Source organism: Acipenser ruthenus, chromosome 4, assembly GCF_902713425.1.
Source record: "Acipenser ruthenus chromosome 4, fAciRut3.2 maternal haplotype, whole genome shotgun sequence".
Classification (NCBI taxonomy): Eukaryota; Metazoa; Chordata; class Actinopteri; order Acipenseriformes; family Acipenseridae; genus Acipenser; species Acipenser ruthenus.
The window spans coordinates 62,455,916-62,472,829 of NC_081192.1; the positions used below are offsets into that span (position 1 = coordinate 62,455,916).

Here is a 16,914-nt window from a genome sequence, read left to right on the forward strand (position 1 = left end):
CCTGCTGTTTCTTTCTATAGTTCTCTAAACAGTGCCCTTTTCCGTTCACAAAAGGCATTTATTTTATTTTCAAAAACAGCAAAAGGTATATGTCTAAAAGAAAGTTCACGGTCATTTATAGCTATTGATAAAAGGTCAAATTTGGCAATATTGTTTTATTCTTCATAACAAGGTACACTACATTTATTAGTAGAATATATAATTGCTGACCTTAGAAGGTAGGCTACTATTAGTGAGCAGTTCATATTTCTCATTCAAGCTAAAATATGATCTCCCAGAGTTCAGAAATGAGTGCACAGGCGAGTCCACAAATAACCGGCTTGTGTATCACATGTAGAGTTTGTTGAAATTTAGATTAGGCTGGAATAATCTTGTTGCAAAATGCAACTGCCGCATCTCTGTCTGGCACCAACAGAATCCCCAAAGCGCCTCAGAGGCTTGTAGACTGCGAAATTCAACTGCATTTGAAAAGTTTAATGAATGGGTGTGACGTAGAGGAAATACCTCATTGGAAGGAGTATAGAGAGGCAGAGAGAGGAGAGAGAGAGAGAGAGAGAGCGCGAGAGCGGTTAGGATTTCTCTGTGACAGTAACAGGAGGCTCTATTTAGTCAGTGTAGTTTTGTTGTGAAGCTGCATGCAGCAGGACTGCGTCGGTCTTTCTGCAGGACGGAGTTCTTGCAAACCCCTGTTTTCTTCTTTCCAGGAGCCTGACTTTCCAGATAATTTTTATAGGATTACAGCATTTCGAAAACCAATGATTTCTCTTCCGTCTTTCTGAGGCGCTGTAATGTAATGTCATTGGAATTGAACCCAGAAAGGGAAGCACATACGGTTCTGTACAAGTCAGTCGTGGATGTTTATGCGGTTCATTCGTTTCATTTACTTAAAGTGGCTAATCTACTTTCCAAAATCTTGTTGTTTTCTATGTGGTATTTTTAAGGATATAGCTAAACCCCACGCATTTCAAGGATTTTCTGTGCATTGCCGAAAAGGGGCGTTTTATCCTGGATCCAAATTCCTGACGGATTGCATTAGCTACACTGTACCGTGGATACAGACTGCATTACAGTATATATAATCTGAATGCAAACAAGTAAATAACTGAAAGCTAAGAGTTAATGCGTGAACTTTTAAAGGTACGTGAGTACAATTAAAACAATGCATACTAGTAACTTGCATGCCAGAGGATGAGCAGTGTATACGTATTTTAAATAGTTTACAGTTAGTGCACGATAAACAGATCGTTTTAAATGTAAATTAATAATAATCATTTTTTTTTAAAAACAAATCAGCCCTAAACACGTTTCTTTGAAAACGGGCACCGGTACCGATCTTTTCGGGAGAATAGTACAATACAAGTTAAAGCAGACATTACTTTTAAAAAGCTCTGTAAGTAATTACAAGTCACACACGTTTGATAAAGTAAAAACAATCTTTGGAACACCTGGTTTTGTTTCTTTATTTTACCGCGTTATGGCAAATAACACGAGACCTTTCGATAACCGGAATATCGTGTCACAGTATATTCATGCCAAACTCCTAAAAAAGGGCTATGTGTGGGACTCCCATGTGGGCAGAGAACCTGGTTCTCCAAATAATAATGGATTGCTCGGCTCCTCCCCCTCCAGCACTCCAGTTTTGGTACGGCGTCCCGCGCCAGATCCTGGACAGGGTCCTTCCCCTTTTGTAAACCAAACGCTCCGCATCGATCCCCATGCAGACCTCCATAAGGTTTTACGCGAAGCCGGGGACGAAATCTCACGAATGTATCAGCGAGACTTTGCAGAGATGGTCGGGCAGTTGCATTTCACACCAACCACAGTCCACATGAAATTTACATCGGTGGTCGAAGAGCTTTTCAGGGATGGGGTGAACTGGGGGAGGATTGTCGCGTTCTTCGAGTTTGGTGGGACAATGTGCGTGGAAAGCGTGAACCGAGAGATGACGTCCCAAGTGGATAATATAGCAAACTGGATGACTGAGTACCTAAATGGACCACTTCAGAACTGGATCCAAGAGAATGGAGGATGGGTATGTGCCAATGTCAATTCAAAAGTAATCTGCATTCTCCCTGTCTCTGTTTCTGTGTCTGTCAACATTATTATTATTTATTTATTTGGCAGACGCCTTTATCCAAATGGCTAATGTGCAGGGGCGTCATCAGTGTCCGCCCCCACCCCCGTCCCGGTCCCGGTCCCGGTCCCTGTCCCCGCCCCACCCAGACTTTTAATAGGTCTATATACTCCATTATATTGCTAGTTCGTTGTTGCACAGTGATTATATCAACATCACATAATTACATTGTATTTGTTATTTCTATAACAATAGAATATTATGTATATCATGATGAGTCAAAGGAAAATTTCGGATATGTTTCCCACAGCAGGTGGAAAACAGAAGAAATTAAAGACAGCGAGACAACAAGGAGGGATTCACTTGTGGAAGAAACTATTAATATTGCTTATGAACAGGTCAATTTTTTATTTTGTATAAATGTTCAGTGCTGACCAACTTTGCCCCTTCCCCCCAGAATCTCTCTGAAATGACGCCCCTGCTAATGTGTTTAACCAAAACTGCACAGTTGTCATTGTTATCAGTTTCAGGTAAGGCCGTAAGGTTACCATACAGAACTCTACATGGCAATCAGTATGTGAAATCACAGGTTAGGCCATGATGTAAAGGCCCTGTCCACGTAATCAGATGCCGAAATCAAGGCACATTGATACCTGGAGCCATGAAATCGGTCAAAGAAAACTTCAGAGTTCAAAACAAAATGCACACATTGTGATAAATTGTACCTTGTGTTTTTAAGAAACAGCCATAACATTCATGCTAAGAAGCGCTATGTCTTCCGTGGGCATGGGCTCCATATTTGCCTTGTTGTAAACATAAAATACAGTGCATGGTGGGATAATGTCATATTAAGTCCCACAGTCCATTGCACTGCTAGGAACTGTAACTGGACTGTTTTAATGGTGTTTGTACGCATAAAGCCAGACTAAACATGAAACAGTCCTTTAGTGTGGTTGCTTTGAGCTGGATTAATTAAAATGTTTTGGAGTATGGTTCTCGAGATCAGTTATGTAGTGTGGATAGGGCCAAAGATTTCAACTGTATTTTATGGGGTGCATCAGAGCACCACTATTAGTGACCAACTAATTATGCAGTCTGTAAATATAACAAAACAATTGAATGAATAAGTCAAATCTAAGTTCACCAGTTGACAAAGGTACTGAAGACTTCTGTGTTTTGAAGACAGATAACAGCTTATAAAAACAACACAGGCAGTTCATACTGTGGTGTTGTTCCATGCATCCCACTAATCAGTCCATACTCTACAACAGGAATGCTAAAACTATGCACACCTGCACGGCCTGTTCAGAAATTGAGCATTTCAAGTGTAGGCCTTAAGCACACAGTTCTCTTTATCAATGATGCAAAATAATGTCTTGTAAACTATGTTACATACCAGGCGATTCTTTTATTTGCTGTAAAACCTGTATTATTTATGGTCACCTGAACTAGGCTGTCACCAGCCATTTGTTAAATTTGACTGTATTTATTATTATTATTATTATTATTATTATTATTATTATTATTATTATTATTATTATTATTATTATTATTTATCTTTGAATTTGTTTTTTATTTATTTGTACTGCATACAGCAGATACTTTTAAATGAAATTCAAAATAGGTCATAATAAATTGTGTTGTTTTAAAGTTCCTTTAACATGCTCTGGAACCTGCATCTTTAGATGTCATCGTACAAACACAGAAAACAGGTAAATAAAAAATAAAAATGATGGCATCAGACACAAAACCGAGAATTGAAAAAAAGCTATTTTTTTTTTTTACTGTATTTAGGTTGCGGTATGTTGCCAATCATGACAACACAGCATACTGGACTAATGCAAGTGTAGCTACTGTCTGGCTCCCACAGCTCTGGGGCTAAAAAGACCACCTGACCAGTGCTTAGGTGATGAAAATCAACGACCAACAGTGCAACTGTTTATTTGCTGTAAAAATAACTAAATAACCAGGGAGAGTCTGTAATGATTTAAAAGGTGACTGTTACAAGGTCTGTCACTGATTTAAAGTAGATCCGCTGGATAGACCATCAATGTCTTGTTATTTTGTCTTTGCCTGCACTGTAATTTTGAAGACAATTACGACATTCTGAGTGTTTCAGTTCAGTTTTTTGTTGAGCAAAAACAAAGCACTACACAAGGTTAGACTTTCTATGCTGGGATGGTTAAAGAAGATAAGTTTTGATCATGTGTGCAAATTAATGATTCTTGTTCACGTGTACACATTGTTTGTAAACAGATGTAAAAATACCCAAATATACAGTAGTTATCAGCTGGCATTTGAGGAGTGGTGTACATATACAATACACCGTGATTAACTATGGCTAGTTATTACAATGTGTTTTATAGATGCGTAATCCCAAAATACCTGTTTATTATTATGAGTGATAAATAACACCTTTACTGTACATATATACAGTGCTGCTATCTGATATGGGTGGTTGGTATAAATCGAATAACCTTTCTTGCTTACTGTTCTGATGGATTCTGGTGTCTTTCACAGAAGATATAGACTTGTTGTAAACACATTTTTTAACTGATTTGATATTATAAGTCTGAAATGACACCTCCCTAAAAAGTGCAAAACTATCCTTATTGACAGTCCTGATTAGTTTTTTTGACTGTAGTAGTCTACATTTTCCTTAGCCATTCTGAATATCTTCAGCTATTTATTCTCTTTTTATTTAATCAAACAAAACAAATCAAAAGAGTGATAAAATCCACACCCCAACCACACACATACACACAATCCTGTATGTTGAATGTGCTTATTTTATATAAATAACAATTAAGATCAAATATTTGGATGTGTCTTGCTGTATAGTAACAAATTGTACCTAAAGTAATTATTCAAGAAGAAAACAAACTATTTAATTATTATATGTTTATCTTTGTTATTTTTTTACAGTGTCTGCAACAGTGTAATCTAATAGTAAACTCAAGATCTGAAGTTGTAACATATATGGAAAATGTAGCATGAGCCATGAGGCCAAGGTTAAAATAGGTAGACATGTATAATAAGATCATATTCAACTTGAATTGTTGGTAAGAATAAAACACTTCTTATATTGTTAACATGTAATCATCTAGATGTAGCCTTTGTGAATTGGAAACCTCACTGTGAAAAGTATTTAATATGAACTAATATATTTAATTTTGAACAAAGAATAGATATATGTAAGGTCTACAGTTAGGCTTGGGTTGAAATGAATGTTTACCTAAATTGAATTTTATATTCACTGCATATAAATTCTTTAACATGTCCTACATATATGATGAACATTCATTGAATTTAAAGCTTACCCAAAGCAAGTACCATGTTTGGATATTCTTGGGGTTCTCTTGCTGAAGCTGCAAGAGTTAAATCATGGGTACTGTACTAATATTTTACACAAACCCCCCTCTTGGTTACCCCCTGGTAGATTATACTGATGATAAGTACACAAATACCTCGACTGGTTTTCCCCTGCTTATTTTAAAACAGCAGGGGGATTCCCATCTGTTTTCCTTGTGTTTTGTACCTATCTTACTATATGACTTGCAGTGGAGTCCGGGGCACAACAGAGCCAGTCACATTGCCTTGGTAAACAATGCCCTCTTAATTGCTTTATTCTTTTCATTTACAAATAAAAGCAACTTCCATTATAGCCTTAGTTAGTCACCAGGACTTCACTGGTCAAGAACACATGTTTATGTTGACCCTGGGAATATAGTGTACCTGCTGAAATGTACAGGACATGGCTTAAAACAGGACTGAGAATTGAGACAGAAAAAACAAAACGCAGATGGAAGTTTTTCAGTAATTAATAATGCTTTCTCAAAAAGTTACACAATTCTTTTTTTTAATGGCTAAAGAAAGTTATAAACAGTAAGAATCCTGTTTCTTGAATGAGGCACCAGCATACTGTAATAGCACCTACTGTAGCACAGGTGTCATTTCCCAGCTGTATACTTTCCATGTTATTTAGTTTTAACTACACTGATATAATGCAGTATTTATGAATGGAAAAAAAATCAGTGTTTATTCACAAGTGTAAATCAAGGAAAATACAAATATAACATGGCAGCTTCAGTTATAGAATAAAGTGTCGTAAACTGTGTTTTAGCTCCTCAGAATATTTTTTTTCCTCAGTTTTAAATAAGTGAGACTTAGAAAGTATTTGCTCAAGGCTTCAATTGAAAGACAATTTTGAGAACCCATAACGATTCTTCTGTAAACTCCATTAATTGTCACACTGTTTGCTAGAAAAAGTGGAAAGGTTTGTGTTGTGGTACTGTATGAAGTAATTAAAGGAGTCTCAGTAATTTAGTTACATTTTTATAATTTGGGCTTCTGTTTTTCGGGTTTTAGTAATTGTATTTTCGGTGCTTGTTTAGCTATTTTCGAGTTTTATGTAAATCGTTTTTTTTTCTGGGTTTTTGTTTTTGATATACTGTATGAAATTAGTGTTTTCGGTTACTTTCCAAAATGCTTGAGCGGTTTTTTTTCTGTAAAAATATGTATAGTAGTAACTCGACAGTACTTGCACGCTGAAGTTGTACCTTCTTTCCATTGCTGTCTTCCACAACGAAATCCCTATGGTCACGGGCACATTCCTCTGGGGTTTTTGTGTGTACATTACCCCACAATTCTGTTTTAAATCCTCCATGTCTTAACTGTAATACAGCTTGAAATTCCGCTAACAAGCCTCCATCCTGATTGTAATCTCGTTTTAAATCTCGCAAGCGGAGTCTCCAATAGAAATGTAGGAATGTGCTGTCATTCAGTAGTTGGCACGGGTTTAAAGTATTGAGAACGAATCAATGATAGATGCAAGTCAGGAAGGCAGGACATTGCCCAGCAGCACTGGGAAATGTATTTATTATTATTTTTGTAGTAGGTTTTAGTTTTTAATGGGAAAGGGGTAAAGTCACCATGAATTGATTTACCATTTCCACAGGTTTTCTGGTGTTTATTGGCTATCCACCGATTTCATTTTTTTTGTATCAGGGTGTTTTATTGGGTTTTATCAGTTAAACCAAAAATCAGAAGCCCTAATTATAACACAGCTTTAACTCATATTTACAGAACGTTTTCTCATGTCTGTTTTAATAGATGAAACGTATGAATGAAACTATTCTGTAATATGTTAAAGAAAATGATTTATAAGATTAATCTACATGTTAGTTTTCTATAACATTTCAAATTAACATTGTTTTTTGTGCAAGATGACACTGAACAATTGCAATAACTGACAGTTTACAGGAAGGCTCTGTCAGCACCTTGGATATTTACCTTAAATACAGCTGAACCATTTTTGAAAGGATAATTGTTGGCTAAACCTCTCAACTGTCTAGCATTGCGTTGGGTAGCTCACTTTTTTTAACCCAGAATTGCCTCTACTCCAACCTAATCTGACATTATCCTGCTTTGTATTACTGTGGTTTATTAGATATATATCTATCAAAATAATTAAACTGTCTGTCTAGAATAGTTAAGACTTTCTTAACCCTTTACTGCACTATGCTAAGCCATTTACATTTATGTCACTCCCCACTGGGCTATCCGTAGAAATACATTTTGAAAAAGGGATTATTGTAGGTTTAATGCTTTAGCTTATTGTTTGGGTTTTACTGTATGTTTGACAGTTTCAGGTTTGGTACAGTACTACTCAACTGTGCAGAACTTGTACTGTACTTAATACAATGTAGTGCTAAGCAAGCATTTCTATTATGGATATGTCAAGATTCCTTGCTGTAAAAGTACTCCTCATAACTGATCAGAGCTGAACTGTAATCCTGAAGTATTGGGAAATACTGTATAAGATGTGCCCTTCCTGCTGATGCCAAGAGGCCCTTGATGCACACGTACTTTTAATAGTTGCACTAGAAGGTTTGTGGTTTTGAAATAATTAAGTAAGCATGTCTGCTTTCTCTAAAAATAGAAAGTCATGGGTATGCACTTAGACTAGTGGCAGCATTAAAGAAGCTGTGGAAATATTTCAAATTACTCCACCTTTTTCTGTATTCCTGTTATTGACGTGTCACTTACAGTAGCTTAATTTAGGTATGGCCCTAGCTTTTGTTCCCACAATGACATGACATTTGGTCATGGATCTTAAACATACTTGGTTTACCTTTTTTGTCCCTGAAGTTTTCCTATAGATAGAAAGCCTATTTTATCTGAAATTGAAAAAAAATACAAATATATTTCCAAGAATAGCTCTGGTAATGGATAACATAACATTTCTGTTTCACGCATTCAAACAGAACATATTTGAGAAAAAAATAAAGGAATAAAGGAGATTTTATTTGACTTTAACTTAAACTAGGATTTTGTTGCTCTGAAATTTAAAGATGTTTATAGTTACTAACATGAGACTTTTGGCAAATGTTGTTAATGAGTGTTTAAATAGAGTGTATTGTGCTATGTTGCTTATCAGATATCATTTATATTCCCTATTTTGTTGTATTTAAATGGCAGTTTGTATGCACTGTGCCACAGGTGGACAAATATTGTAACAGCAGCCTTGTTAACTTTAATCTTTTTCACTGGGCACTTTTTGCCACCATTGGTTAGATGTAACTGGCGAGGAAAGGGACAATAATGTGTATTTGTTCTTAATGTTTGTTTTACATTGCCACAGTAACATGTTGTATTGGCAGTATACTGTACTATTGAGGTATACTTTTTTGATGAAATGCATATTTAATGAAGAACAGCATAATGAAACAAACCATTTCTAGTTTATGAGAGTGACTTTTAAACGAAATTGTTACAAATAGGATTGTTTTCTAGGTAAATATTAATAATGCAAACATGGACATGTATCCCAACTCAGAGGTCTGGAACTGAAGTTGACAGTCTTTATAACAAGACACAGAACATGTGGGGGTATTCAAATAGTAAAAAGAGGATTAAGTAGACTTGTTACTGCATAACCTTTTCCCAAATTTCCATTTGATTTATTATGCATGCATATGCTAATGTACACTGTACTTTCACTAAGCTTTTACTACAGCAAACTGTTCAAACTCACTGTTACAGAAAATAAATACCGTAGTGCAATAAATAAGAGCTTGTTACCTTTACCTTAATCGTGGTGCTGGTGGGCCATTCCACTTGAGATAATTAACTACTTTCGGGTCTGGATGGAGGTGTAATTGGTTCAAATAAACTATTTAGAACACGGCTGGAACACAGGAATGGAAGGGCACCCTTGCCTTAATCCTTCGCTCACCAGATTGTAAAGAGTAGGAGATTACTATTCTTAAAATAATATTCTTAACATACTGTACTGGACCGTAAGTATTTGCACATAACAAGTCTCAATAAAGAGCAAATGCATGCAAAGTGGCTGCTTTACTCTAAAACTGCTGATTACTAACTAAATGTTCAATCAGTCATTTTCCAGCTGTAGACGGTTCAGTAACTTACTGGAACTTTGCAAACTGTCATTATGTGTAGGTTTTTTTTTTCTTTTGTACTGTAGAGTCCCCAATTGTAAAATGCATGCAGTTTTCAGTAGATTGACGAATAATAGGTTAGAAAAAAAAATGCCTCGAGATTTGCATTAAATTCAACTGCTCTGGGATCCGGCTCAATATTTACAACCTTTGCTTTGATTTCAGTACAGAAAAATACATGTAGATATGGTTGCTTGTCAGTGTTTTCGATGGAAATAGAACACATACTGTAGTGGGCGTTTGGGTGATAATGGAGAGTTTTTATTTGATTATTACTGTAAACCATACCTGTGTTCTATTTTTGGAAAGGTTTATTTTACGAGTGCCTGTAAAGACAAGACATTTTTAGAGCTAACTGCCATTGATCAAAGTTCTTTCAAGCTGTCGGCTTCTGAAAAGTTGAGTTCGGTTCACATAGATTAAAGGTAATAATTCACATGAGACCTCTTTGCAGTCCACCTACGTCGATCAGTATAGGGGCTTTGCTGAGTGTTTTGGTCATGGTCTTGCACGTCTCGCAAACAAAAAAATCCAATGATGAGTGACGACTGTATGTTCTGAACAAAATATTCAAATCAAGTGTGGGAAGCAACCTGGGGTTTCTCAATCATGTTATGTGTCAGCTGCTGTTAAATTTGTCATTGGATTTTCATATCTTTCAAGGGCACTTCCAAAGCTGTCTGTGTTTGTTTATGTTGCAGGTTATGTTTTTAGGAGTAAACATAACCTATTACAAGCAAGTAATAGCCTCTCAGAATCTTGTGGCAGGACGGCAGTAGTTTGTGGGTGTTTAAGGGGGAGGTGGGAGTGGGGGGTGTTGGTTGCATGGTTGGGTGGGGTGTCTTTGCTTCCCCCATGGAAACAGCACCTGTGTTTACTGTTTACTGTATTTTTTTGTAGTTAATTACATCAAAACCCTTAAATTAAAGATCACTGTGTGTTTATTCTAAATTATTACACCAAACTGGCACTCCAGAAAGAAAAACAACAAACATGGTGGGCAGCGAGTGTGATGAGAGAAAAGTACAGCCTTGGGACGCTGAGGATGTGCAGGCTGTAGTTTCTCTGGGCAGATAGAAGTGTTCCTTGCAAACCCATAGAGAAAATTAGGCAATGTACAGCCAGTAGGCCCAACCTCTGCAACTCAGTTCACAAAATGGGGGTTGGGGCCTCTAGGCCTGTACAAACAGCCACGTTTGTAGCAGACCTATGCATTGACTACATAAGAACATAAGAACATAAGAAAATTTACAAACAAGAGGAGGCCATTCGGCCCATCTTGCTCGTTTGGTTGTTAGTAGCTTATTGATCCCAGAATCTCCTCAAGCAGCTTCTTGAAGGATCCCAGGGTGTCAGGGGAGTTGGTTCCACACCCTTACAATTCTCTGTGTGCCTTCTATTTTCTGATCTGAATGCCCCTTTTTCTAATCTCCATTTGTGACCCCTGGTCCTTGTTTCTTTTTTCAGGTCGAAAAAGTCCCTTGGGTCGACATTGTCAATACCTTTTAAAATCTTGAATGCTTAAATCAGATCGTCGTGTAGTCTCCTTTGTTCAAGACTGAATAGATTAAATTCTTCATCTTGTTAGCCTTTTTTATAGCTTCCCCACAATGTCTAGATGAAGACATTTCTGAGTCAACATAAACTCCTATAATGCACATTTTTATTGCCTGCGTGCAGTACCTTACAATTTTCTCTATTAAATGTAATTTGCCATGTGTCTGCCCAGTTCTGAATGCTGTCTAGATTATTTGGAATGAACTTTTCTACTGCAACAGTGTTTGCCACTCCTCTTATTTTTGTGTTGTCTGCAAATTTAACAAGTTTGCTTACTATACCAGAGTCTAAGTCGTTAATGTAGATTAGGAATAGCAGAGGACCTAATACTGATCCCTGTGGTACTCCGCTGGTTACCTCGCTCCATTCTGAGGTTTCTCCTCTAATCCGTACTTTCTGTTTTCTACATGTTAACCACTCCCTAATCCATGTGCATGCATTTCCTTGAATCCCTACTGTGTTCAGGACTTTGTCAAAAGCTTTCTGGAAATCTAAATAAACCATGTCATATGCTTTGCAGTTATCCATTGTCGATGTTGCATCCTCAAAAAGGTCAAGCAGGTTAGTTAGACACGATCTGTCTTACCTAAAACCATGCTGACTGTCTCCCACCATACTGTTACCATATAGGTAATTTTCCATTTTGGATCTTATTACTGTTTCCATAAGTTTACTTATAATAGAAGCCAGGCTTATTGGTCTGTAGTTATCTGGTTTGGTTTTGTGGATCGGTATTACCCCTGTGTCAAGAGACTGTTGCATGATCTTGGTTAGCGGTTTGTAAATAACTTCTTTCATTTCTGAGGATCTCATCCGGCCCAGGGGATTTGTTTATTTTAAGAGCTCCTAGTCCCTTTAACACTTCTGCCTCTGTTATGCTAAAGTTATTTAAAACTGGATAGGAACAGGTTGATATGTGAGGCATATTGCCTGTATCCTCCTTTGTAAAAACTTGTGAAAAGTAATCATTTAATATATTTGCTATTTTTTTCTCTTCATCTATGATGTTACCATTTGTAGCTTTTTGACATTTTGCCTCCTCTTTGTATGTTCTCTTGCTGTTATAATATTGGAAAAACTTTTTGGAATTGGTTTTAGCCCCCTTAGCAATGTTCATTTCTATCTCTCTCTTGGCCTTTCTAACTTCCTTTTTTACTTGTGTTTGCAGTTCCAAGTACTCTTTCTGTGTACTTTGTTCTTGGTCCATTTTAAACGCTCTGTAAAGTGCCTTTTTTTCTGAATCTATATTTTTTAATTGATCTATTAAACCATTTTGTTAATTTTCTTTTAGATTTAGATTTGTCTACTTTTGGGGTGTAACTGTTTTGCAACTCTAGTACTACATTTTTAAAAAACAGCCATCCTTTTTCTGTGGATGTTTTCTCTATTTTACTCCAATCTACTTCTGTTAGTCTCTGTTTCATTCCTTCAAAGTTTGCCTTCCCAAAATTGTAAACCTTAGCTTTAGTAATTACTTTTGGGGTTTTAAAAAGCACTTCAAATAAGACCATGTTGTGGTCTGAGTTTGCTAATGGTTCTCTGACCTCTGTTTAGTTATTCTGTCTTCGTTATTTGAAAAGACTAAATCAAGGCATGCCTCCCCTCTAGTTGGTGCCTTGATAAATTGTGTTAGGAAGCAGTCATTTGTCATTTCCACCATTTCAGTTTTATCCGTCATGCTCCCCACTGGGTTTTACCATTTTATATGGGGGAAGTTGAAATCCCCCTTTAATATGACTTCTCCTTTGCTGCATGCATTTCTATTGTATAACAGATTATTTTGCTCGGTGCCTGAATTTAGTGGTCTATAGCATGCCCCTATTATTATGCCCTTTGAATTTTTGTTTATTTTTTTATTCTGACCCCTATTGATTCTGCGTTGTTTTTTTCTTCTAGATTTAAAACCTGGGCTTCAAGACTATTTTTGATGTATAGCGCTACCCCGCCACCTCTTTTGTCCTGCCTGTCTTTCCTATCCAGTGTATACCCACTAATGTTATATTTGTCTCCATCACTGTCGGATAATCAAGTTTCTGTAACACCTACCATATCATAGTTATTTGTTAGTGCAGTAGCTTCAAGTTCTAACATTATGTTTCTGAGACTTTTAGCATTTAGATAAATACATTTAATGGCTATCTTACCTGTGTTGTTGCCCTTGTTTTGATGTAGTCTCCTTTCAGTTTTTTTGTTGATTTCTCCCCCCTTCCTTTCTAGTTTAAATGCTTCTGAACCTCCTCGAGGATCCTTTCTCTGAGTAGACTGGTTCCCTTTTTATTTAAGTCCAGTCCGTCCCGCCTATATAGATAGTCCTTGTTGTAGAATGTGGTCCAGTGTTCAAGGAAGGTGAAGCCTTCCTGTGTGCACCACGATTTCAGCCATGCATTTAGATTATTTATTTCCAGCTGTCCGTATGTTCCTTTGCAAGGTGCCGGCAGTATCCCAGAAAATACCACAGTTTTGGTTTTGTCTTTTAATTTCCTTCCTAGCTCTCTGAATTTGTTTTGCGGTGATCTTGGCCTGTCTCTTCCAATGTTGTTTGTACCGATGTGGACGACTACTACCGGGTCGTCTCCTGTTCGTTCTAGGAGCCTGTCCACGTTCTCAGTGATGTGCATGACAGAGGCTTCCGGAAGGCAACACACTGTTGTAATAAGGGGGTCCAGACTGCCCACTTAACTTGCTTTGTTTCTCAATATAACAATGCAGTTGGTCATTTTACTTAAAGTAGACATTGCATTTAAACACTGTCAGATTAAAAATAGCCTAATATGTCTTTTTCCTTTGTTATTCATGTTGAAGTTTATGTAATAACACCTGAATTTATATAATTTATTAGTGAATAGATTTTTTCAATAGGGTGTTTTGCACCAGATCAAAGTCTGTTAAGATTCACTATGTTTTGTGTTTATCAAAGACAGCCAATAATGTTCATATACAGTGTAAATCTCTGGATGTGATCATGTTTGCATGCCTTGACTTTCATCACATCATTTTCTAGTTCTTATGTGGCCAGTGTAATTTAGGCCATGGAAAAGCAGCAGTACACCTTGAAAGGAAGTCTGGTGTTGCAGTATAAGCGCCTCAGTGTGTGGGAGGAGGTTGATATACCACTGTGAACTCCAGGCAGATGTGGGAAGATATGTGTGTGTGTGCGCGAAGGAGGTGTATGACTGTTTTGAAGGGACACACAAGTGTTGAGGTCCAATCTCATTGTTGTGGTCATTAAAGAGTGCACCAGAGCGCCCCTTGAAAACAGTGTGGGAAGGAGATGTAAGCACCTACGTGCAGCGTTTTAGACAGTGAAACACCCACACTATATTTTCTTGAACGTGGCAATTATTCCTTACACTTAAAGTAGATAACAAGTCTGCCTACGCAAAAAAATATTACTGCTTGTTTCTGTTGTTGGGGAAAAAAGGTAGGTAACCTGTTCTAGGGTCTGGCTGGCGTTGATAAATCAAAGGAGTTGTTTAGTGGAATGGCATTGGAAAGAATCCATAGTTTGTTTTTGTTTGCTTTATTTTGTCACAATTCAGGCGTTTGCCATAAATAAATACTTTTCTCGTAATTATGATTAAAAAGATTTTAAAAAATAGTATATGACTTGGACTGCAGTGTGATGCTTTTCTAATGTTGCTTTACGAGGGCAGATTTGAGACAGGAAGACTGAAATGATAATATTGTGTGGAAAAACTAACATATGAGCAGAGAGAGGAATTCCCATAAAAGTACCTTTTTTATTATTATTAGTTTATTTAGCAGACGCCTTAATCCAAGGCGACTTACAGAGACTAGGGTGTGTGAACTATGCATCAGCTGCAGAGTCACTTACAACAACGTCTCACCCGAAAGACGGAGCACAAGGAGGTTAAGCGACTTGCTCAGGGTCACACAATGAGTCAGTGGCTGAGGTGGGATTTGAACTGGGGGCCTCCTGGTTACAAGCCCTTTTCTTTAACCACTGGACCACACAGCCTTATCTCAGGGGTTGAGTGCAAAACAAGTCATACAAAGTATAAACATAATGCTATTGTAGCTGGCCAATCGGTGAAAGAAGACCACTTCCAGACAGGTGTTTGTGAAACCAATCCAGGTAACACTTATTCTGGTGTCTCCCGGATAAACAGTTACTCATTTATGGCTTTTTCGATTGTACAAACAAATATAAACTGATATTCTTGCAAGTTTGAAGCTGCCAAAGTAACGCACTGACTACACGCTAAAACGACTTCCCCATAACTGTAGCTTTGAGATTATATGTAATTTATATGTAATTTAAGCCTGATTTGCACAGGACTAAAAATCACTACAAAAACAGGTGGATTCTGAATTTTTAACGACATCTGTGAAATTTAGTCCCGTGCGAACCATCAGTTTTTTTTTATCCCAGGTCATTTTCTCGGAGGTTTTTTTACAGGACATAGGGACCTTCTGTAAAATTTCAAACTCAAGCGCCCTGTGTCTTTTTACTCCTGTGCAAATCGACCATGTCAATGTTATGTTAGAATTGATATAGCATTTCCAGGGTATTTGCCTCAAAGCAATACCAGCGTTTACAATAAAACATAATATAATATTAAAATTGGTACAATCTGACCTGAGAGTCTACAGTTCAGTAAAATGCTACGATTGGGCATAACCAAAATGGGGACGGGCGAAAATACAAGACATAATTGGTGACTCTTAAAAAATGGATGCATTTGAAGATATGCATGCAAATACATATCACTCACAAAATGGTCATTCTAGCCTTTGGAAAAGAAGGTAACTAAATTAGTTATTTACATCTGGTTCCCTGTTTACAAATTATGTACAAAAGCTCTTTCTCTAGCCACAACATTGCATTTCATTTTGAATTTACCGACATTCACTGATGAAACTAATCCACGTCAGGGAGGTTACTAGACGCCCTCTGCTTTTCACCAACTCTGAGCAACAGTCAATTGCCACGTTCCAAATTTAGTCCACTTGATGTATCTAACTGATGGATTAAGCAGGTTTAGTCCAATTAATTGGACTAAAGTTAGTACATGTGCTAATTCTGATTGCAGTGTACCAGAATTAAGGTAATATATATAGGCCCTTGTGACAGAAATACAATGAGTTTTGGTTGTAAATCTCTCTGCTGACCTGTGAGGGTGCTAAGCAGCGAAATTAGAGTTCTTTTGACAGGCTGGCCTGACAGTTCTTTCCTCGGGCCTGGAAGTCGGTCAGTCTGGAAGAAGGCGAGACTCCGTTGCAGGAACGTATTGACCCGGAAGGGAAACGACGTAGCAGCTGCAGATAGTAAAGACTGCTACACTCGTTTACCAAGGGGTCATGCGTGATAGCATAAAAAGGGGACGGAGAATTGCAATCTACTCCTTCGCTTTGGTTACGGAAACATAACCCGGAAGGACCCGTGCAGCATTTTATAAAATATACTTGCACTAACAATTGTAGACAAGACAAACAAACACTCACAATATTTTATAAAAAGCACTGCACTATTGTCACTCATTAAACTGTATCACCCACCACGAGCAGTACAGCACGCACCCAGGACTGGTGACCGTGTATGTATATTGTGGGAGGGATACCTGTGTTTATTGTTTGGGACTGCAACCCGTTATTATTTAACCCAGTGCATTACACATCGCTGTGTATTGCTGGGGATCATTGTTTTGGTCACCAGACCTGGAGTATCTGTCTGTGTTATTCCTGCACTGCATCACGTCTGCACCTGTTCACAATCAACCACTTTGCCACAGCCTTACATTTAAAATACACTTTTTATACATATACCGATGATACATGATACTGTTTTCAGTTTAAAGG

The 16,914-nt window shown here is 37.4% G+C and overlaps 1 protein-coding gene across 1 annotated transcript in view; it reads left to right on the top strand.

Moving 5' to 3' along the window:
* Nucleotides 1-466: 466 nt before the first annotated feature.
* Nucleotides 467-16,914, top strand: part of LOC117399761 (apoptosis regulator Bcl-2-like) — a 116,351-nt gene continuing 99,903 nt past the window's right edge. Inside the window, exon 1 of the mRNA XM_033999129.3 lies at nucleotides 467-2,032. Within this exon, the coding sequence (XP_033855020.1) occupies nucleotides 1,475-2,032 (558 nt within the window). The 5' untranslated portion in view covers nucleotides 467-1,474. The remainder of the gene's footprint in view (nucleotides 2,033-16,914) is intronic.